This window comes from Alexandromys fortis, unplaced genomic scaffold, assembly GCF_014885135.2.
Source record: "Alexandromys fortis isolate MF-2015 unplaced genomic scaffold, M_Fortis_MF-2015_v1.1 scaffold_86, whole genome shotgun sequence".
Lineage (NCBI taxonomy): Eukaryota > Metazoa > Chordata > Mammalia > Rodentia > Cricetidae > Alexandromys > Alexandromys fortis.
In genome coordinates, this window is record NW_026067965.1 from 2,839,163 (window position 1) to 2,860,475 (window position 21,313).

The 21,313-nt window shown below is 52.4% G+C and overlaps 1 protein-coding gene across 1 annotated transcript in view; it reads right to left on the bottom strand.

Annotated features, from left to right (window-relative positions):
* The window catches only part of Slc28a1 (solute carrier family 28 member 1), a 43,384-nt gene that overhangs the window by 21,659 nt on the left and 412 nt on the right, over positions 1 to 21,313 (bottom strand). Inside the window, exons 2-8 of the mRNA XM_050154080.1 lie at positions 20,568 to 20,679; positions 19,734 to 19,819; positions 18,541 to 18,632; positions 13,293 to 13,476; positions 11,691 to 11,832; positions 10,499 to 10,612; positions 8,906 to 8,983 (exon numbers count right to left, since the gene is read on the bottom strand). Of these exons, the coding sequence (XP_050010037.1) occupies positions 8,906 to 8,983; positions 10,499 to 10,612; positions 11,691 to 11,832; positions 13,293 to 13,476; positions 18,541 to 18,632; positions 19,734 to 19,819; positions 20,568 to 20,663 (792 nt within the window). The 5' untranslated portion in view covers positions 20,664 to 20,679. The remainder of the gene's footprint in view (positions 1 to 8,905; positions 8,984 to 10,498; positions 10,613 to 11,690; positions 11,833 to 13,292; positions 13,477 to 18,540; positions 18,633 to 19,733; positions 19,820 to 20,567; positions 20,680 to 21,313) is intronic.

Consider the following 21,313-nt stretch of genomic DNA (forward strand, 5'->3'; position numbering starts at 1 on the left):
AACACTCTCATTAAAAAACGGGAAAGTCAGCCCGGGTGGTGGTGGCGCACACCTTCAATCCCAGCGCTCAGGAGGCAGAGGCAGGCGGGTCTCTGAGTTCGCGGCCAGCCTGGTCTACAGAGCAAGTTCCAGGACAGCCAGGGCTACACAGAGAAACCCTGTCTTGAAAAACAAAGCAAAAGGTGGGAAAGTTGGAATATTAAAACATGGACACAAAAAAAATAAAAAAATAAAAAATAAATTAAAAAAAACCATGGACATGGGAAGGGAGCCAGCAAGATGGCTCAGCCAGGAAGGGTGCTTATCACTGAGTTTCGTCACTGCAATCCACAAGGACAGGACAACCAGGACTGTTACACAGAGAACCCTGTCTCCAAAGACAAAAACTTTTGAACTTGGTGGGTTTGAGAGGTCCCCAGAATCTCTGAGTGGAATGGCCCACTAGTTAAAGGGTCCAGGGCTGAGCAGGAACACTGGATGGGGACTATTGTGGAATATTACTTTAACTGCACAAAGATGTCTTGTATTTGGTTATGCTGCATTTATTTAATGATGTAACAATGTGTGTTTAATTATGTAAAGATAGGTTGCATTTTTTTTTTTACCTTGCCTGCCTAAGGCACCTGATTGGTTTAATAAAAAGCTGAATGACCAATAGCTAGGCAGGAGAGGGATAGGCAGGGCTAGCAGGCAGAGAGAATGAATAGGAGGAGGAGGCCAGAAAGAAGAGAGCAGAGGACATAGGAGTCATCCAGGGCCAGAAGTCAGGCAGCCCCCAGCCAGGCATAGAGACAGCAGGAGAGTAAGATATGTTACAAGTTGTCCTCTGACTTCCACATACACGTGGCGCACACACACATACCCAATTAATTAATTAAAAGTTATTTTAAAAGGAAAAAAGGATGATGAGGTCCAGCTGAAGCGGCAGAGCAAACGCCAATCACAGACTGCAGAGCCTGATCCTGGAGTCTGCATGGCTAAGTGAGAGGAGAATAAAGAGCCTAGGAACCTGAGGTCGTCTAGAGGCAAGGCGGCCAAAACCAGGCCCGGCCAGTCAACTGCGAGGGAGCCCCAGTGCTCTGACAAGATAAGACAGACTGTCAAACTAGCGAGAAGCCTAGCTAGGGGCGAGCAGTGTCGGAGAAAGGATGTACACACAGACCAGATGCCAAGTAACACTGAGAAGGAACGAGACACCCAGAGATGGCCAGGACAGGCAGCATTTCCAGGAGGCCAAGCTGGCAGGGAAGGCTGAAGGGCAGGAGTTGGTTATTTATGTTTTGAAAGGCGAGAGTCTTGCACAATCTCCCAAAGCAAGCAGATGCTCATAGGTGGCAGCAAAGATCTGCTCCTGCAGCCCAGCTGGGGATGAAAGAGGAGTCTGACGGAGGGCTCCCCTCCCCCATCCCAACCAGCATCACTGGCCTTCTCTGGACTTCTTCCTCTCCACCCCGACACTTTGGCATGCCTGCTGCTGGGGCTGTCACCCAGCAGGGAATGTAGGTACTGATTTCAGAAACCCCATTCCTGCCCTATAACTCCACCTTACCAATGCATGGAGCTGAACTAGCCACAGCCCAGGGTGGTGACATCATTCTGCTCTCACAGGAGCCAGATCTTTTACAGTCTAGTCAGCCGGTGTGATTGGTCATGTGAGGGACTCCAGAGCAGCTAACCAGCTGGCTACAACCCCGGGCTCAAGGCAGGAAAATGCGTCCGGGATTGGCAGAGTGGGCATCAGAAGGCCTGTTCTCACTACAGATGGGGGCTGTTGGTGACAGAGAAGCCACCTTTGGGGTGACGTGGTGAATGGCGAAGGAGGGAAGAAGGGAAGGGAAATGGAAGAGAAGAGGGGTGGCCTTTGGGTAGCTTAGTGATAAAGCATTTGCCTAGCATTTGAGGCCCTGGGTTGGAACCTAAGGAGCCCCAGCACCAGAAATAATAGAAGAAAAACATAAAGGGGAGGAGAGGGGAGGGGAGGGGAGGAGAGGAGAGAGAAGGGGAGAGAAGGGGAGGGGAGGGGAGGGGAGGAGAGGGGAGGGGAGGGGAGGGGAGGAGAGGAGAGAGAAGGGGAGAGAAGGGGAGGGGGAAGGCAGACAGGCTCCGATTTTCTAAGGTAGGGTATGTAATAATGTCCCTATGCCCAGCATGACCTCACAGCCCAAACCCACCTTTGGGCGTACAGGGCCTGGGATGGCAGACAATCAGGAAGGACAAAGGAAGAACTATTAACTCCTACTATGTGCCTGATGGGAAGTCCTACTATGAGCCAGATACCCACCGATACATGGTGGCTCATGGATCCTCAAAGCAACTGAGATGTTTGTAGCCATCTCCGCCTAACCAGTGGGTACACTGAGGCTCTGCGGTGTGAGCCGCCCGGTGAGGTCACACAGTTGAGAATGGGCAGAGGCCGCCTTCTGCCAGGAAGGTTGCCAAAGTCCTGCACGGCTGAGGGATCTGCCCTGGGAAAGCTTGCCTCTCCGTGTTCAGGGCAGCACATGTCCCCGCGATAGGCTGAGTCTCCCAGATTCACATCATAAGACCAAAGCCTGGGTGACAACAGGATTAGAAGGGCCAAGGAGGTGACTGGGTCACGGGTGTAGCCCTCGTGGATGCAGTCAGCTCCGCCCCCCATGCAGGAGGGCTCTGGAGTGCTCCTGTCTTCCACCATGTGACTATGACCGGGAAGAGAGAGTCCTCATCAGGACATGACCACGGGAGCACTCTGCTCACCTCCCTGGCCTATGGATTACAGAGTGAATTCCTGTTGTCTGTGAGCCAGCCCGCCTATAGTTTTTAATCACAGCATCCAATACCCTGAGAACCATTGCTCCAGAGGCCCACACCCTTGGAACCAACTTCATCCTGCCGGGAAGTCAAACCTGTTCAAACTGGCTGTTTTTTCTCAGCCATCCCACGTCCTTCCTTTCAGCCTTCAGACCATCAGTCCCTGGCTCTCATCCCAACCCCTCTCTGAAAACCTAAGGGGATTAGTGTTTGCATTAGGCAGATACCCTCAAACTCTGGGGAGATAAAAAGTCTCTTTCACCTCAGGGGCTCCTCAGGGGGAGCCGTTGAAGGACAGACACTGCTTAGCCGAGGAGGTGGGGCCTGTGCCAGAGGCTGGAGCCATCCACTGTGAGAGAGGGCGTATGATCTTGGGTCAGCCAGACCCAGCAAGAAAGCAGGAACCGGGGACGTGAGGAGGGGGGCACAGGGGGATTGGGTGGAAAGTTACTAGAAGGGAGATGGAGCCAAAGCAGGGGTGGGGACCGGGGTGAGAGGGTGACTAAGCAAGCACATGCAGCCAGGAGCAGGACACCACGTGGACCGTGCAGAACTCTGGGCCCCGGAGAAGCTGGAGGCTGAAGAGGTCCCAGGGTGATTCTACTTCCTGGACACAAGATCTTTTGGACAAGGTTCCCAGCAGGAGACAGCCTGGGTTCTAAAAATCTGCAGGCACTCAGGGAAGGCTTCTCTGGAGTGGACACTGGCCAGAGACTTAGGCTAGATTTGGGAGGCTCATGGGAAGAGCCTCAAATTCAGTTCAGTACCCAACAGAACCACCGTACCTTGAGGGCAAGTCTCAGTGTTGAAATGTATGTGTGTGTGTGTGTGTCCTCTCAATGTTGAAAGGTGTGTGTGTGTGTGTGTCTATGTATGTGTGTTTGTGGTCTGACCTTGCTAAGGTTGCCATTGGCTAACACACTGACCAGGAATTTATGTGTAGGACTGACCTCCCAGAGTCCAGGAAGTTTCTAGAACTGGACTGCAAACTGCTGAGGCTGATCAATGGTGAGCCACTTACTATTCTTCCCCTAACTGAATACTGAATCCTCAAAGGTTCTGTTCGCATAAGTGCCTCTCCAGTGTTATTAAGGGTGCTTCTGGGTCTCCAAGAAAAACACACCATTACTGGTGTCACCTCAGAGTCTGAGGAAGTGGGCTGACTCCTGTCACTAGGAGTCCAGTGACAGGTCTAACGCTGGGCAGTCCTGCCTCCCTGGGTGATTAAGGCCCAGGGCTTGGCTAGACCCTCTGTAAATCAAAGTGGAGGTCAAAGGCCACAGGGCTCCTGCCTCATACCGACAGTTGAGGTGCAGTGGTTCAAAAGAGCGATTTGAGAAGAGGCAGGTGGCAGATGTGTGCGTGTTCTTCCAGAATGGACGGCACAGCCTCCACCAGGGAGGGAAGGACACAGCAGCCATGCCAGGGACACGACAGTCTGCAATGGGGAGCCTTGGAGAGGCGGCTGCTGTTTGCCTGGCCTGGAGCCCCTTCCCTGCCTTCTTTTGTGCAGAGGATTTCCTGTCCAGCAACAGCCACCTTCTTCACAGTAAGCCTGGGGCTCCTGGGGTGACAGGTATACGTTCTTCTCAGGTGTGTGCTGTCAGCCAGGCCTAGAGCCACTCTGCGGGAGCTAATGAGAACGTGAGTCTCTGTCTGTCTGTCTGTCTGTCTGTCTGTCTGTCTGTCTCTTCTCTCTGTCTGTCTCTGTCTTTCCTTCTCTCCCTCCCTTCTCCCATCTCTCCTCTTTTCTCCTTTCTAATGTTGCTAAAGCTTGTTAGATACAAGCCTGGGAAATATTTACCACCACCTCAAGACAGCCCGCTCATAGCTAAAACCAGGAATCAGAACCAGGACAGCGGCAAGATCAGACCAAGGCAGATAGATCCCAGGTCATGTTGAGCACCTGGGTCCAGCAGGACCTGAAGTCCTTCCCAGTCACAGAAATTCATCTTTTCTGCGCCCTACAGCCAGTTTGAGTTTGCCTTTCTGCATATACAGCTCTTTAAAAGTTAAACACTGGTCAGGAAGTACAGCCCAGACTCCCAGATAGAGCCCCAGGCTAACTGTGAGACAAGATGGGGGGGGAAACCAGTGACCGCTGCTTTTCCCAGGCAGGGATGCTGTCTGCCACCATTGCTCTGATTGTATACTAGACCCCTAACAGAAGCTTGGAACATCGGGGGACCCTGAAAATGTAACTGATCACAGGTCCTCCTGCCTCTCCTGGGAGATACACCAAAGGAAACGTTTCTCTTTTGGTTTTGGCATTGTGTTTTGAGACAAGGTTTCTCCATCAGGAACTCACTCTGTAGACCAGGCTGGCCTCCAACTCAAGAGATCCACCTGCCTCTGCCTCCCAAGTGCTGGGCTTAACGGTGTTTGTCACCACCACCCAGCTAATGGATGCATTGCTAAGGATTGCTTCCTTTCAATCAGCCCTTTAATTCCATAACCCCAGCTTCAGAGCACAAGAGCTCAGTTGCTCCGGTTGCTGGATGCAGGGTAGCTGGGTCAAGCATGGTCATATTATCTAGTGCGGTCCAATCAGAACCCTGGACCATCCAGCTGGCAGAGGAGAGTGGCTCCGTGCTAACCGATGGGCTGTAAGGCTGAACATCTGGTGTTGATGGGGTAAACATGGAATGAGGGATGAAGCTGACCCCGAAGGCTAAGCAGAGTGGCTGGGAGGCTGCAGCTGTTCTGGGGCCAGGTTCTGGCTTTTGCCTGCTCCACCTGCCCTTCTAGTCAGTGAGCCAAGAAGCAGCCCGGCCCCCTCCTCCCTGGGAAGTGGGGTGCAAGCTGGGCGGGCGGGAGAGGGCAGGGGTGGTGGTGATTTCTGTCCCACTCAACCAACAATCCCAAAGAATGCTATTTCTTACAAGCCGGGAGGACCAGGAGCTCTTGCCACCTAAGAAAGGGGCTCCAATGTCAGGGCACAGAAACTATAAAGCAAGAACGCTGGGCTGGAGCTCCAATCTTAACTCACTGGCCTCTGACTTTGCACAAGCGTCAGCCACACGGAGCCTCAGGTTCCTCATCTATAAAGGGGACGATTGTATTTTCTCTGAAGGGTTGGTGTGAGACAGAAATGAAGTCGTCCAGCCACATCTCCTCTCTGTAAGTTGGAGCAGCTATTAGGACTTTCTCCCACCCCACCCCTGTCCCATCCCCCGCCCCTCAGCTTTTCTTTTTTTCTTCCACTAGAATTATCTGGCCTTGAGTGGGACAGAGTGGTTTGTAATAACCCTGGACTGCTTCAGAGTCTGGGTTTGGCCCTTGAGGGATAAACCCTGGGCTGCGCTGCTGGAGTTAGAGAGGAGGGTCCTTGACTCTGGCATAGTGTTGCTTCACAGTATTGGTAGAAGGATCATGAATTTAAATTCACACTCAGCTCTGTGATGAGGTCAAGGCTAGCCTGGGCTACATGAGACCCTATACCAGCACTCGGGAGGCAGAGGCAGACAGATCTCTGTGAGTTTGAGGCCACTCTGCTCTACAGAGAGAGTTCCAGGACAACCAGGGATACACAGAGAAGTCCTATCTTGAAAAACAAAGGAAGTTCAGCCATTTGTCTTAGACCACAGGGAAATGACTCCAGGGCCACACGGCCACTGGGACTCGGTGCCCTTGCACAACCTTCCTAGCAGGCCCAGAGGGACTTCCCAAGACCTCATTCAGCAAACAGCAGAGCCCCTGGTCATGGCTTTGTGAGGCTTAAGGCTGAATGAAGGATGCAAAGTAAGAGCAAACCCTGTCCTCAAATGACCAATGCTATTGCGACAGCAGTATGTGGAGCTGAGGGAGAAACAATGCATGTCCCCAACCTGGCATCCCTAGGCAATAATGCATCATCTTTGCTGGGCCCCTTCCCGGCACACACACCAGCATCCTGCCTACTGTCTTTCCTATCTGCTGTTGACATACTTGTTAACCAACCAACGACGTAGTCAGGACTGCTCAGAACTCTTTAACAGTTCCTCAGTTAGTGGAGAAAACCCAGACGCAAGGCACGCATGGTGGCACGGGCTTGCAAACCCAGAACTCAGAAGGATTGCAAGCTTGAGGCCAGTTTGAGTTACGTCTCAACAAAAGATCCCCAGATGGCTCCGCCTGGCATTCAGACCCTTCAAGCCAGAGTCCCACTGAACTCACTGAAGACCGTCTCAAGCTTCCTTCCAGATGTTTCCATGCCTCAAACCAAAGCTCGCCCTGTACCTCAGATGCCCCAGCTCCCTCTCAGCTTCCATTCCAGCCTCTACCCACACTACTTTAATCTTCCTGCTTCCAACTCCCAATCTTCCGTGTCCTGGGACTCTGCCATATCCTCAGGGAGTCTCACTCAGCATCCCTAGAGACAAATTCTCCCTCCTGCAACTGTCTCAGTCACTTGAACCACACACACTGGAGGTAGGTAGGGCCATCATATGTTGTTCGGAGCTGAGAAGCTGTCAGGGCTGTACCTCGAGGTGCCTTCTAGAAGTGACCTGCACCAGATCTTCACCTCTTCCCCTGGAACTTTGGGTGCCCCCTACTTGGTTGTGCAGATACGAAGAGAACAGTCTCCACACCCTACAGGAATGGTATTCAGGTGAGCTTGTTGAATGGCCAAGGCCTTCCCAATGTCTTTATACAAAATGGATCTCAAGGGGCAAATCTGCCCAGGGTCAGGCAGACTCTAGGAACCTGGGACCCTCCCTTTCCTTGTAACCCTGCATCGTTCAAACTATTTGGACAGGCTGGGTCTTCCTCACAGGGTCACTGGCACAACAGACCCTGAGCCCCAAGGAAAAATGGTAAAAGGTCAGGGTTCAGACCCAGAAGAAAGGACTGGACTTTAGCTCACCACAAGCCCAGAAATCTCTAGGTGAGGCTAGAAGCCCCTGGGTTCAACATCCCCAGCTGTGTAGAAAGGCTCCGGGAACAGCTATCAAAGACTCCAGAAGCTACCAGCATCATCTGTGTGCAGCCCCTCCATGGGGCTTAGCGGTCTAGACAGGCAACAATGATTCATCTCCTTGTTGCTATGGCACCAGAGGCAGAACCCTGGGGCCAGACTGGCACTCTCTTTGCCTGGCTTTTGGCAATGCACTGTAAGTCTGGAGTGAGCTTCAGGATCTACAGTTTGGCTGTAAACCAGGCTATACCAAAGGGGGAATCATGCCAAAGTCCTCGCTAACAAAGGCTTGGCCAGGTTACCAGAGGGAAAAGAAACACATTCACAACTCCTTCCAGAACAGCAAGGGGGACGGCATTAGCAATGGCCCCAGCAGGAACTGCTCTGTGTTTTTCTAGTCATGGCCTCTGCCATGAGACAATGGAGTCTTAAAAACAGAAGAGTAACTTTAATCTTAATTTCTACTATAATAATTTTCATGACTGTAGATGTACAATAAAATGTTGAGAGGGAAGGAGAAGAAGGGGAGAGAGAGAGAGAAGGGGGAAGAAAGAGGAAGGAGAGGAAGGAGCTACAGCCTATGGCTGGAAGGAGTGGGAGGCTTCTGTGGAGGAGGCTGGCCATGAGGGGTGGGGAAGGAGGGCCTGTGTCCCCACAGCAAGCTGGGAGCTATCTCTCTATCTCTCTCGGTCCCTACTTCCTGCCCTCGGCCCTTCTAGCAGTTCTGTGATTAGCGCTTAAGAAAAATGACGCAGCAGGGCGGTAGTGGTGCACAACTCCCAGCACTCGGGAGGCAGAGGCAGGTGGATCTCTGTGAGTTCAAGGCCAGCCTGGTCTACAGAGTGAGTTCCAGGACAGCCAGAGATACACAGAGAAACCCTGTCTCAAAAAACAAAGATAGGAAGGAAGGAAGGAAGGAAGGAAGGAAGGAAGGAAGGAAGGAAGGAAGGAAGGAAGGAAGGAAGGAAGGAAGGACAGACAATGCAGAAATAGCAAACTTCCCCACATTTTACAAAATGTAGCCCAAAATATCATCAGACAAACAGGTCGCTGGGTCCTTTCCCACCCTGAGCTTCGGCTTCATCAGCATCCTAGGGACCAGCCTGTGCCCACTGGAGCCCTCATCACCTGAGTTCAATGCCTCTCCGCTCAGCTGGCTCCCGCAGCCAGGACCGGAGCAGCAACTGCCCACCCATGCTGGACCAAGAGTCCACTGACCTGAAAGGCAAAGACATCCTTGACCAGGGCCTCCCCGAAGACAAAGCTGGAGCCGGCCTCGGTGTAGCTCAGGAAGACCTAGAGGGAACACAAGCACAGGGATGGGGCTAGGAACAGGGTCGGGGAGAACCATGGCCGGAAACCCAGGCTGGAGTGAGCAGGTCCAGCCCAGGTGCTACAGGCCTTCCTGCCTTGAGATGTGCCAGCCCGGGGCACAGTCCCACCATGTGGCCTCCCACAACAGCGTTTAATTTAACTTACTGAAGCATAGAAGAGCGAAAATGATAAGTCTTATGTTATATATACTTTATCATAGTGAGTTCGAGGCTAACCTGAACAGCATGAGACACTGTCAAAGCAAAACAGACGGATTATTTCATGCCTGTAACCTCAGCTGGGAAACTGAGGCAGGAGGATTGCCAGGTGTTCAAGGCCAGCCTGGGCTACATAGTGAGATTGTCTCAAAAACTAAAACAAGCAAATAACGAACCTAAAGTTGAAGGGGAGAACTCACTTGATACAGTGTTTGCTCGTAGGAATGAGGGCCTAGGCTTTGATCCCCAGAATCTACAGTTTTAAAAAAGCCAGGTGTTGGGGCAAGGGCTTATAACCCGGTGCTGGGGAAGTGGACACGGGGCCCTCAGTATCTCCAGATCACCGTCTTACTTGGCAACTTGCAGGCCAGTGAGAGACGCTATCTCACAGGAGATGCTGCCTGAGGACACCCATGACTGTCCTCTGATCTTTACATACGTGTACACTTGTAACTACACACTATGAGGACATGCATACACACGTACACAAGCTAAACCAGGCCAGCTCCAAGAATATTTACATGGAACAGCTCAAAACAGTAAAAAGACAGATGATACAAGCCAGGCATGACGGCACACGCTTTGAATTCCGGCACTTGGGAGGCAGAGGTAGGCAGATCTTTGTGAATTTGAAGCTAGCCTGGTCTACAAAGTGAGATTCAAACCATCAAAGGCTACATATAATGAGAGCCTGTCTAAATAGGAAAAAAAAAAAAAAAGAGGCAACGGAAAAGAAAATGAAAACGAAACCAAGTTTGACGTCAATAAACTTTTTTTTTTTAAGACAAGGTTTCTCTGTAGCTTTGGAGCCTGTCCTGGAACTAGCTCTTGTAGACCAGGCTGGCCTTCAACTCACAGAGATCCGCCTGCCTCTGCCTCCCGAGTGCTGGGATTAAAGGCTTGCGCCACTACTGCCCGGCATAATAAACATTATTTCTAAGCCCAAGTGCCAAGTGGGTAATTTCTGTTGTTAGCAATTTGAACTCATACACATCCTAAGCCACTGAAAACCACTGCAGGTCGCATGACCCGGCATCAGCACACCCTGAGAACCTCACCATCCGGGAATCCATTGAACACCAGACCCAGCCTCTGAAAGGATGAGAACTCCTTGGGCTGGTGACTCGTGCAAGCGCCTAGCCAGCACCCCGATCCCCACCCCAGCTATGGGGCCCTCGTCTTCCTGATCCCAAACCATCTCTGGGACCTCCACATCTGTCTTCCTCCAAATCACATGGCCTCTCCCCACCTCCCCGGAAGCAGGGCCCAACATACACACCTGGATCTGATCCCCTAGCCACTGGAACGCTACAAACCCCGGCTCTGTTCTGATGACAAAGAGGCCAAGCACAAACTGCAGCCCCAGGCCCCAGGCCACAGTCCGCCATGACACCTGTCAGTCAACAGAAAGGTCCCAGTGAGCTCAGAAGCTTGGGGAATCAGCAGGTCCAGGGCAGGGTGCAGGGTGGTGGCAGGGCCGCGGGGAGGACACCATGAGCTTTGTCCTGCCTGCAGTTGCTGTCAACGGTCACACGGGATTCAGACTAGGTCAGACTCTTGGCAGCGGGGAGACAGGGCAAGTACAGTAGTCTATAAACTGATGTGCAGTTTGCTTGGTCTCGAGCGTGACATAGTTCAGTTCTCAGACTTTGGCCTTAGGATATAGGCACGAGCCTGCCTAGACCCAGCTCCTCTTCAGCTCAGCGTATGATTTCTGTCTGCCTGGACCCCCATCATCTACCCTCCGTGGGATCTCAGCACCCTGACCTCAGGTCTCTTGATGGCCCATGCGACAGAAGAGAGGCAGGCCCTAGGGCTGCTTTCCCACTCAGCACAGAAAGACTCCTTGACAGCTCCCTCAGACACTTGTGCAGCCATGCTCTGAAGGGCACAGGGGTCCTGATTCTGGGGCGTGGCTGCTTCGCTGTGAAGACGATGAGAGAAGAGCCCACCCATCAGGAGAGCTGGGACCTTTGTGTACCAGTCACCTGGAAGGCCAGCCTTGCTGCGAAGTTTTTAGCTCAATAGTCAGGCGTCAAGTCTAAGATTTAATATTTCTAATGCATTCCAAGGAGATGATACTATGGCCCCTGGACTGTGAAGGAGACCTTCCCAGTAAGCTAATGATTTCAGAATACCCTTGGCTTCCCCCACAAGACTGGAAGCTTGGGTCCCCTTCTGGGGCAAGGTGATTCCTGAGCCCACAGACCTGAGGACCGTGTCGCTAAGGAGATAAATACCCCCAGTGGCCTGTGAGTTTGGAGAGAGATCAACAATCCTCCCCAGAGAGTTTTCTGTCCCCTGGGGGATTCAAGGACTTCTTAGATAACTTTTCACTTTGGGTCTCCAGTCAACAACTGCATGGGGAACGTGTCCCCAGCACACACTGTTCCTCCCCAGCTGAGCCTCAGGTGTTCTCCCAACGGGAGCATCCACTGGCTTCCAGCCTGAGTAGCCCGCTGAACACTTACAGCCCGGTGATGCTTAGAACCAGCAAAGAGAAGGACAAGGAACACGCAGATCCCCGCAAAGGACACCAGCTGTTCAGGCCTCTGGGCGGTGTCCAGAGACAGCCACAAGATCAGGCCCAGGCCTGCAGCAAGGGCAAGACCTCTGCAGGAGAGAGAGATAAAAAGCCATTAGCTTTAGCATCACACACACATGCACACACACGCACACACATTTGCACACATATATACAAACACACCCTTAGGGACCCAGGGAAAGAGAGAGCCTCCCTAGTACTCCTCACAATGCCCTGTGTGTTACTGGTTCTTTATTCTGACAGTTGGGAACAGACCCTCTTCCTGGTTCTTGGCAATTCCAGACCCAATTGCTCCCAGCTTTGGGGTGGTTCATTGGGATAGTTTCATCAGAGGCATTCACTAATCCAAACTCATCTGGCTATGCCAGAGAAATCTTGTAGCTGTCTGGAGTTTTCTCTCTGGGTAACTGCTGTATTTCCATTTAATGTGCCATCACTGTAGAAGGCACAGATAATAACCCTTGACCCAATCCAAGCTGCCCACATGGCGCTGCTTCTGCAGATACGCAGGATGCAAGAACTATAAGGCCTGCTTCTTCCAGTAGACTGCAAAGGATGCTGGGAGCAGTCTAGGGGGTGCAGGTATAGAGGACTATGGCAGAAATAAGACCACTCTGGAGGCCCCGAACAGTGGCTCTAGGAGCAACATAGAACCTTAGCCTGGGAAAGACATAGACATTCATGTACAGTTCCGACCCATGGGAACAGCCCCGTCGACTGAGCCCAGCAGAGCCACAGGGCTGAGCTGTCCAGCCACCCCAAGGTGCCCAGGAGACAGCACCCTGAGGAGTGAAAAGTGATTCTGGAGTCTGAAGATTTAAGGTCTTGAACTGGCAAGATGGTACATCAGATAAAATCGCTTGCCACACCAGCCTGACGACCTGAATTCAACCCCCCATGGTGGAAAGAGAGAACCAATCCCCAAAAGTTATCTTCTGACCTCCACACAAGCACATCCACGCATGACTATTCATGTGCATACGCACGCACGTGCACACACACACGTGCACCCACAATACTAAATACAACAAGATTTATTACTAGTGTGTGTGTGTGTGTTTGTGTGTGTGTACACATGTGGACGCCAAAGGACAACTTTTGGGAGTTCTCTCCTTTCCACCACAGGCTCCAGGGACCAAACACCAAAATATAATTCAGGGACACGGCTAATTATATCAGAGTGCCCTGAGGGCTAAACTGTTGGCACCTGGCCCAAGCTACTAGCCTTTTGAACTGGGCTCTGGGCGTGTTCCCAGGCATCTGTGGTCTCTGCAGCTAGCCCCAGGTGATCCACCTAACGAAACTTCATGGAAAGGCCTCCCTGCTTAGTGGCCAGGCTCTTGAATATGGAAACCTCTCTCACCAGCCTGGCTTTAGCCCTCAGCTACCTGTTGTATCACAAAAACTGGCAAAATACCAGAGCTGGCCAATGCTTTTGAGGCCACCCAGCACCTCTGCCCAGGGCTCCAGGAGACAAGCAGAATGGGACACATTCCTCCAGGAGGCCGGAGGCTGAGGGGTCACTCACCTTTTCAGCCAGAGGTTCAGGCGAGAATGGCCTTGAAACTTCACACACCTCCTCAGCCTGGGCCCCAGAAGCCTCTTCAGCAGATCATAGGCCAGGAAGACGAGGACCACACAGGTGATGACCAACAGCGCCAGGGCCCTCTGGAAGTTCCGGAGGCAGGCGAAGATCAAGAAGGCACCGTATGCTGCAGGAGTCGTCGGCAGGATCAGCAGGGCGAGACCACTGCTCTAAACCCTGGCTCTGCCTCGCCCGCCGGAGCATTAGGGGCGGGAAAGGAACTCAGTTCAGCCTTGCGTTCCATATCTAGAAGCGAAAACGCCTGCCCCTACTGTGTCAAAAGGTTATTAGGGGACTGGGGGAACAGCTCAGTGGTGGAGGCTTGCCCAGCCTGCCCAAGGCCCTGGCAAATAGATGAAAAAGGCCCTTGCACGCTGTTAGAAAGTGGCGGCAGAAACAGCACAATGGCGTCAACAGAGCTCCTGGCTTGAGCCATGTTAGGTCTGCAGAGGACCAGGCTGGATGACTCAGTGTCTCCTTGACTGCAGATTATCCCTCCACCCAATACTGTTGATCAGTGATCTCCCTCTCTCCTTCCCTCCCTCCGAGGGTGCGTGCGTGCGTGCCTGTGGTGTGTGTGTGTGGTTTAGGCCACACTCATCTGTAACAGCCTCCTCTCTGCCCTCACTGGGGCTGTGAAAGAGATGGCAGGCACCCTACTAGGTCTGTAATCCTCCTTTCTAGGAGTTCAGCAAGCTCGGGTTACCGGGCTCTGGGAACCTGATAAGCCCCCTGCTGTGACCCTGAATAGAGTAAGGAGGATAGCTTCCGCCTTCTCCAGCTGCCCAGGCAACCCGACTACAGACACGTTTCATTGACTACTCATTAACTACGGCTCGTGACTGTCCTCCTCTCTCTGAAACCCTTACGACAGCGGTTCTCAAGCCGTGGGTCATCAACACCCCGCACATCAGATGTTTACATTACGATTCAGAACGGCAGCAAGATGACAGTTACAAAGTAGCAACAAAACGATGTTATGGTTGGGGGTCGCCACAACATGAGGAACCAGACAGAAGGCAGCATTAGGAAGCCTGAGAACCACTGCTCTGTCTCCTGGGCCTGAACTCATCCAGTCCCTGACACGCCGCCTGCTCCACCGGCTCCCGGTATTGAGAACTCCACTGAAACAGAGCCCCAGACCTTAGCACAGCCGACTTCATGAAGAAATGACACTACGATGTCAGGCCATAAAACTCAGCGAGTAGACAGTACCACCTGCCAAAATGGAAACAAAGACCCAATCCATCAAAGTTCTGGGAAAGTCTCAAAATGCACTAGCCTTGCTTTTTGGCTTCTGTGGTTCCACTTCTGGCTAACTGTTCTTGCTAACTGAGTACGTCAACCAGGGCACGGTTTTTGTGCTCACTCTGAGAAAGGCTCAGTGCTACACTGGGATCCCGAACACCCAGAGTAGTTGCTGTCCGGCCAATAAAGACTTTCTGTTGGCGTGAACCCGTGTCCGAGCACACGGGTTCTCTTCTCTGGTGGACACCATACCCCATATCACTCGCTACTAATACATCTCCTATGATGGGGTTCTTCGCACGGATGTTGGGGACCTGTGCTTATGTGTCAAGAACTTTACTGATGGAGACATCTCCCAGCCTCACCCACGACACTGTGCTCCTGGAGTCCCCTCTTCCTCAGCCTGGCTCTCCTGTGGGCCGCTGAGCCAGTCTGAGCGTTTACCTCAGAAAAGGAACCTGGCGACGGCAGAAAGGGAATGCTTCTCCCTGGTTTTTGAGTTTCAAGATCCAGGGCTCTTGAAGAGTAGAAAGGACTTCGCCACTGATATAAATGTGAGGTGAATCAGTTCAAATATGAGTCTCACCTCATCTACCACACAGCAAGTGTTCTGGGCTGGGGGAAGATGGAGGTGTGGACCTCACAAACTGGCCCAAGCCCAGGGTTTTGTGGCAATGGCAAGGGAGGGACCCCAGGCCTCGCTTCCTGAGTGGAGTCCCACAGGGCACAGGCCTTCCACGAGGAACGCTGGGTGTGGCGTGTAGGTAGGCAGAACCTGTGAGTACTGCACACTGCAGCAAACAGAGGGGCTCTGGAAAAGACCCCCGTGAAAATGGGGGGAGGTGGGAGCCCAGGGCAGGTGCACACTGGGGGGAGGGGACACCAGAGTCACCTGCCCGGAGAGAGCTAGGACAGCCACAGAAGGAGATGGGCGAATGGCAGTGATGAGGACCTGCTGGTGAATGGGTTCTGAGGGAACAGTCCAGAGTCACCAGATCACTCTGGTCACTCAAGGGTTAACAGAATTGAAGTTTATGTCAAGAAAATGTACAAATGAAGCTTCCTTCCTCTCCCCCAGGAAGCTCACACAGTGCAGGGTTCTCCTCACCCCTTCCAGCTGCAAGGCCTGCCTCCCTCTCTCCCTTCTAGAAGCAAGACAACCTTGAATTATAACCCAAACAACAAGCCCAGGACCTCATAGCCCAGGAGGGCAAACAATTCACCAAGTAGCCAAAGATGACCTTGAATTCTGACCTGGCTTCCTCCACCTCTGGAGGGCTGAGAGACCAGGACGCGCCAATTCCCAGCTTTGCGCAGTGCTGGGACTGAACACAGGCTTCTGCTCACACTGGTGAGATTCCCTACCAAGTGAGCTGCAACCCCAGACCACTTCAAAAGAAAACTGGAGGGGCTGGAGAGATGGCTCAGTGGTTAGGAGCGTTGCCTGCTCTTCCAAAGGTCCTGAGTTCAATTCCCAGCATCCACATGGTGGCTCACAACCATCTGTAAAGAAGTCTGGCGCCCTCTTCTGGCCTTCAGGCATACATACAGAATATTGTATACATAATAAATAAATAAATAAATAAATAAATAAATATTACTTTATGTGTGTGTGCCTGCGGCGACCAAGTTAATCCTCCAGAGCTGGCCTTCCAGGCAGTTGTCAAGGTGCTTAGGTACAGGGAACTGAACTCAAGTCCTCTGAAAGATCAGGAAGTGCTCTGAACTTCTGAGTCATTTCTTCAACTCCTTGCATTACATCTTGTTTGCTCTTGTGTCTTTTGAATATTACGATGTAGTGCTGGCTGGCCTGGAACTCACTGTGGACTAGGCTGGCCTCAGACCCACAGAATTCTGCCTGCCTTTGCCTCAGCTGTGCTGAAATGAAAGACCTGAGACTCCCCCCCCCCCATGTCCATTTTGCCTTATATATTAAACATTTAAGACCTACTCTATGGGATTTTAGTTCCTTGACTCGGTTGAAGGTGTGCTTGCCTAGTACACAAAGCCCTGCCGTTTATCCTTGCACTGTCTAAGCGATACAAAGTGGTGCAAGCCTGTTAATCCCGACACTGGCGAGGTAGAGGCAAGAGGATCGGATTCAGGGTCATCCGGGGCTACATAGCTTGGTATTTCCCACCCTTCCCCTTCCATTTTACTAAGTCTTACGTAGCTCAGCCTAGGCTTGGATTCCTATCTGCCCAGTGCTAGGATTACAGGCTTCATTGCATCTAGCAAGATTGACGTTAGGACTAAGGTTTTTTTANGAAGAAGAAGAAGAAGAAGAAGAAGAAGAAGAAGAAGAAGAAGAAGAAGAAGAAGAAGAAGAAGAAGAAGAAGAAGAAGAAGAAGAAGAAGAAGAGACAACGATGATGACGTGTCCGGCTGTCTTCAATCTTTGGTCACACCCTGACCTCTAGTACTTCCTTCTTTCTCTCAGCAGGGAATGCTGTCTCAGCCTAGAATTTCAGCTATCAGGAGTCTAAGGCAGGAGGATTGCTGTGAGTTCAAGGTTAGCCTGTGCTATGGGGTGAACTTGAGGCTAGCCTAAGCAACGAAGTGAGACTCTATCTTAAAAAACAAACAGACAAAAATATTTCTCCCAAGAGCCGGTTGTCTGTACTTCCTGTCTTCCTCGCCTGATCTCTGGTCCATTCCTATTCTTCACTGCAGGGTTTCACTGTGTAGCTTGGCTGACTTAGAACTCACTCCATAGGCCAGACTGGCCTTGAACTCACAGAGAGCTGCCTGCCTCTGCTTTCTGAGGGTTAGAATTAGAGGTACACGCCACAACCCTAAAGCCACCTTTCCATCACTGTCCCTAAATCAATGGACACTGCTCAGCCCTTATGGCTGACCCTCTGTAGACATTACCATTGGTTTTTCCTCTCTTTGAAGCCCCTGGCTTCTGCAAGTACTTTCTATGTAGCTGGTCCCAGACTTTCTGTCCCTAACTCGTTTCTCAAATCGTTCTGCAAAGATCCTCTGGAAATGACTTCACCTGCCCATGGCTTAGGAGTGCTACCCTCGCAAACGGGTCCGTTCTCTCCCTCCCCATACAGATCACCCCCATCCCCCTGTGCTCTGTGGAAGGAACCCCTGTGTCCGTCGTGTTGTGTGTGTGTATATGTGTGTTTGTATATGTGTGTGTGTTTGTGTGTGTGTGTGTCTGTTATCCAAGCAGGAAACTAAGGCAGCCTTAACCTGATACCACCACCACCCTGCACACACGGTCACGTCCCAGGTTCAGCAAGCACCAATCACCGTCTGGATTCTCAAATCATCCCCATCTGCCTTTCCTTCATCCTCACACACACTCAAGCCTCACTGTCCTCTGTCTCTCCTGTAGCCATTTCCGTCTCCCCGGGTGAGATCCATCTGCATACTTATCAGTTTAAATCCTTCTGTGCCTGTCTCTGGACCTCAGAATCAAATTCAAGTTCCTGAATAGATCAACTCCCTTCCTCGCTCCTAATCACTGCATCCTTCAGAGTCCTCCAGCCACGGGAGACCCAGGCTGGACACCCTGCAGAAACTTTACCCTCTGGCCACACTTTAGACTATCAAAGCCCACACCCTGCTGCTGTTCGCCTTTGCTCCCTGACCTTTGCTCTTTGAGGGGTGGGGTATGGGAGGGTCTCAGCCCTTGTTACCCTCCCCTCTACCTAGCTGTTCCAAGACCATAGCCCTGAAGGCTACCATCCTCCCAGGTGGCTTGTTGCCCTGTATGAGCAATGGTCCTCCCCATTGCTCTTGGGGAAGGACTTGGGACTAGGATCTAGTTGGGCTTGACGGAGACCTGAGCTCCTATCTTGAGCTGGCCAAGCTGATGCTCCACAAGCCTTATTGGTTGATGGGGTGAGTGAATGAGCCCACTTTGTGACGTTGAGACTAGAGGGGCAGTGACTGTCCCCTCAATGAGGCAGAGTGGGTCCCCACCCACCGGTACAGAGCAGGCCTGTGAGGATCCATCCAAACAGCTGCTTGTGCTCCCTGAAGAAGCTTCTCGCTCGCACGGTCAGCTGCAGACTCCTCCTGAGGAGAGGACCGCTAGTGTTCATAAGTGGCCCCCAATTTCCGCCCCACCAGAGAGCCCCCAAACCCACAGGTAGAAGCTACTCCGGTGTGTGCCCAGTGCAATCATGGGATAAGCCCAGGCTGGCCTTGCTACCCAACCAGGCTGAAAAGCCACCACAGTCTAAAGACACAAGCCATGGTTCTGCACATATGGAGACTTGGGGCCACTCAAGGCCACCCCTGCTCTTGGGTGATGGAGGGAACCAACCCATAGGCAGAGGTTTTGGAGCACTCAGAAAAGCACAGCCATGACTGCCCAACCTCCTCTCTGCTTCCCCCTGCTCAGTAAGAGAGACGGAGAGGTTCTCAGCTCTGTATCGGTTCCCCTGGGACAGGGACATTTATTGTCTGGGTCCTCAGTGCCTATTCCAGATACAGGACATGGAAAAACATACAGTCAGCCGCCCTCACTGCCTTGGGCATCCAGAATGGACACTAGTCCTCTGGTCAATTGGTCACTTGTCTGTCCCTGGAGGAACAGCTGCTACCCAAATCTCCTCTAGGGCCCTCTAGGTTAGCCAAGCACCTCGTTGCTCATAAAATTCAACCCTCTGCTGCTGTTGCAAGAGTTCCCCACCTGGGGGGGGGGCACAAGGTATCTTCTCCAGTCCCCCCCAAGAAACAAGAGGATCCCACCCCTTCACTGCCACACCCTGTCTTGGGCTGTCCTTCCTGCTCTGTTCAGAGCCGAATTTGGCCACCCAGGACCCTCTAGGCTCAAACCAGACCCTGTGGGTTGGTCCCTTCTGCTCTGGGCAAAGCAGGAAGTCTAGCCCAGGCCAGAAGTACTACAGATTAAGTCTTGGAGTCCCCAAAATGGCTCCGCAACTGAATAGAGTAAAGCAGAAGGAGGTGGCAGAGAGGCCTGAGAAGCCCCACACATGCATTGGGCTTCCTCCTGGCACGACGTCCTGGCTGCTTCCAGACAGGCAGCTGGGCACCCAGCCCTGCCTGGTCCCTGAGGCAGAGGCCTGCAAACCTCACTTCCCCTTGACCTCCCTTGGATGGACTTGGATTCTCTTTTCCTGGTGACCTGAGTCTCTTGCTAAGATCACCTACCATCTGGAGCCGGGCTCTGATGCGACTTGGTTCTTGTTGCCCCCATCCTCCACAGGGCTTGAGTTACTGGGGAGCTGGCCTTCCTCCTAAAACCAACAAGGTACAGTCAGGGCCAGTCTTCCCACCAGGAGAGAGCTACACTTGAAGGGCATGGAGATAGAAAAGACTTGCCCGTCTCCTGCCCTGTGCATGCACAGGGCACCCTCACAGGCGGACACAGGTAGAGACTGGACTTCTCCATGGGAAATGGGGGCTACTTAATTACTCTGTAGGCATGAATTGAGCATCTACTATGTACAGACACACCGTGGCTTCCTGGAGGCCAGAAAGAAATACCTAAGGAAAGTCCCAGGCAGCTCCACCCACCACATCACTCCAGGGCACCTCTTGTCTAGGTTGTCATTTGTGGGAGTGGGAAGCCATTTAGTAAAGGAGAGGGAGCCTGGTTAGGAAGGGAGGGGCAATGGAGGGTATTGTAATAGGCTTCACAGTTGGAGCTGTGGTCCTCAGCTTGGCCTTTGGAGAACCAAGGCAAGACTGCCTTGTTTGTAAGCTGGGGCTCCCTCAGACACCCCCTTCTATCATTGGCCCCTCTCTTCTTGTAGATCAGATGTTCTCCCCTCCTGGGACCTTTGCTGACCTTTCGGGTCAGGACAGACAGGGCAGCACACAGTGGGTACTCAGGACACAGTGGAGAAGTGAAATCAAGGATGCGGTCTGTGCCGGGAGGGGGTGAGGTGAGCAGGGCAGAGGAAAGGAAGCAGGCAGACCAAGGCCCTCCCACCCATCAGTGGCAGTCAAGCCGAGGAGGCACTATGGGGAGAGGGGACAGACCATCCTTTCCAAGAACTCAGCCCCCATGTTCTCCAGGCCGTGCATCACAGGTGTGAGAGAGAAGGACTCTCTCTGCTTCGGTGTGTCGTCTGCCATGAGACAGCCTCTTCAGCTGAAACACAAAGAAGTCGGGAAGGTTCCAAAGCTGAAGGGAGGGCCCAATGAGACAAGAAGAACCAGAGAGAGGGAGAGAACCCCTTCCTGCCCTCACGCCTGATCCTCTGAGAGGCAACTCCTTGCAAGTTCCGGGTATTCTTGGAGAAATGGTAAACTGTCCCAGGAAGGAAAAGAAGGAATGGTTTCTGGACCTGGTACGGGCACTGTCCCAAAAAGAGGCCCTAATGGCCATCGCTTCCTGCAACAGGTGAAAACCATCGCCAGTGAATGAAGTGTTCATTTCATCCATCCTGAACACATGGTTCCAGCCCCTGGATGCAAACATAGCTGAATCCAGTCCTACCCCTGGGCTTCCCCATTCCAAGCCCAACATTCACCTTTTTGGTGACACTGCTTTTCGATTTTAGCTCATCTGAAAATAAGAGCCCCCTGAATCTGCTTTTCCCCATTGCAGTTCCCTCTCTTCTTTGAGCCTTAAGGGTCTCCTACTCTGTCCAAACACCTGATAGTTAAGTGGATCTCTCCAGACACATTCTCCCGCAAGGGGGGGGGGCAGCTTTGTCTGAAGAGCTGGGGATGCCTGCTACCTGGGCTCGCCCAGGCAGGCGCACAGCTGCGGAGAGAGGGAG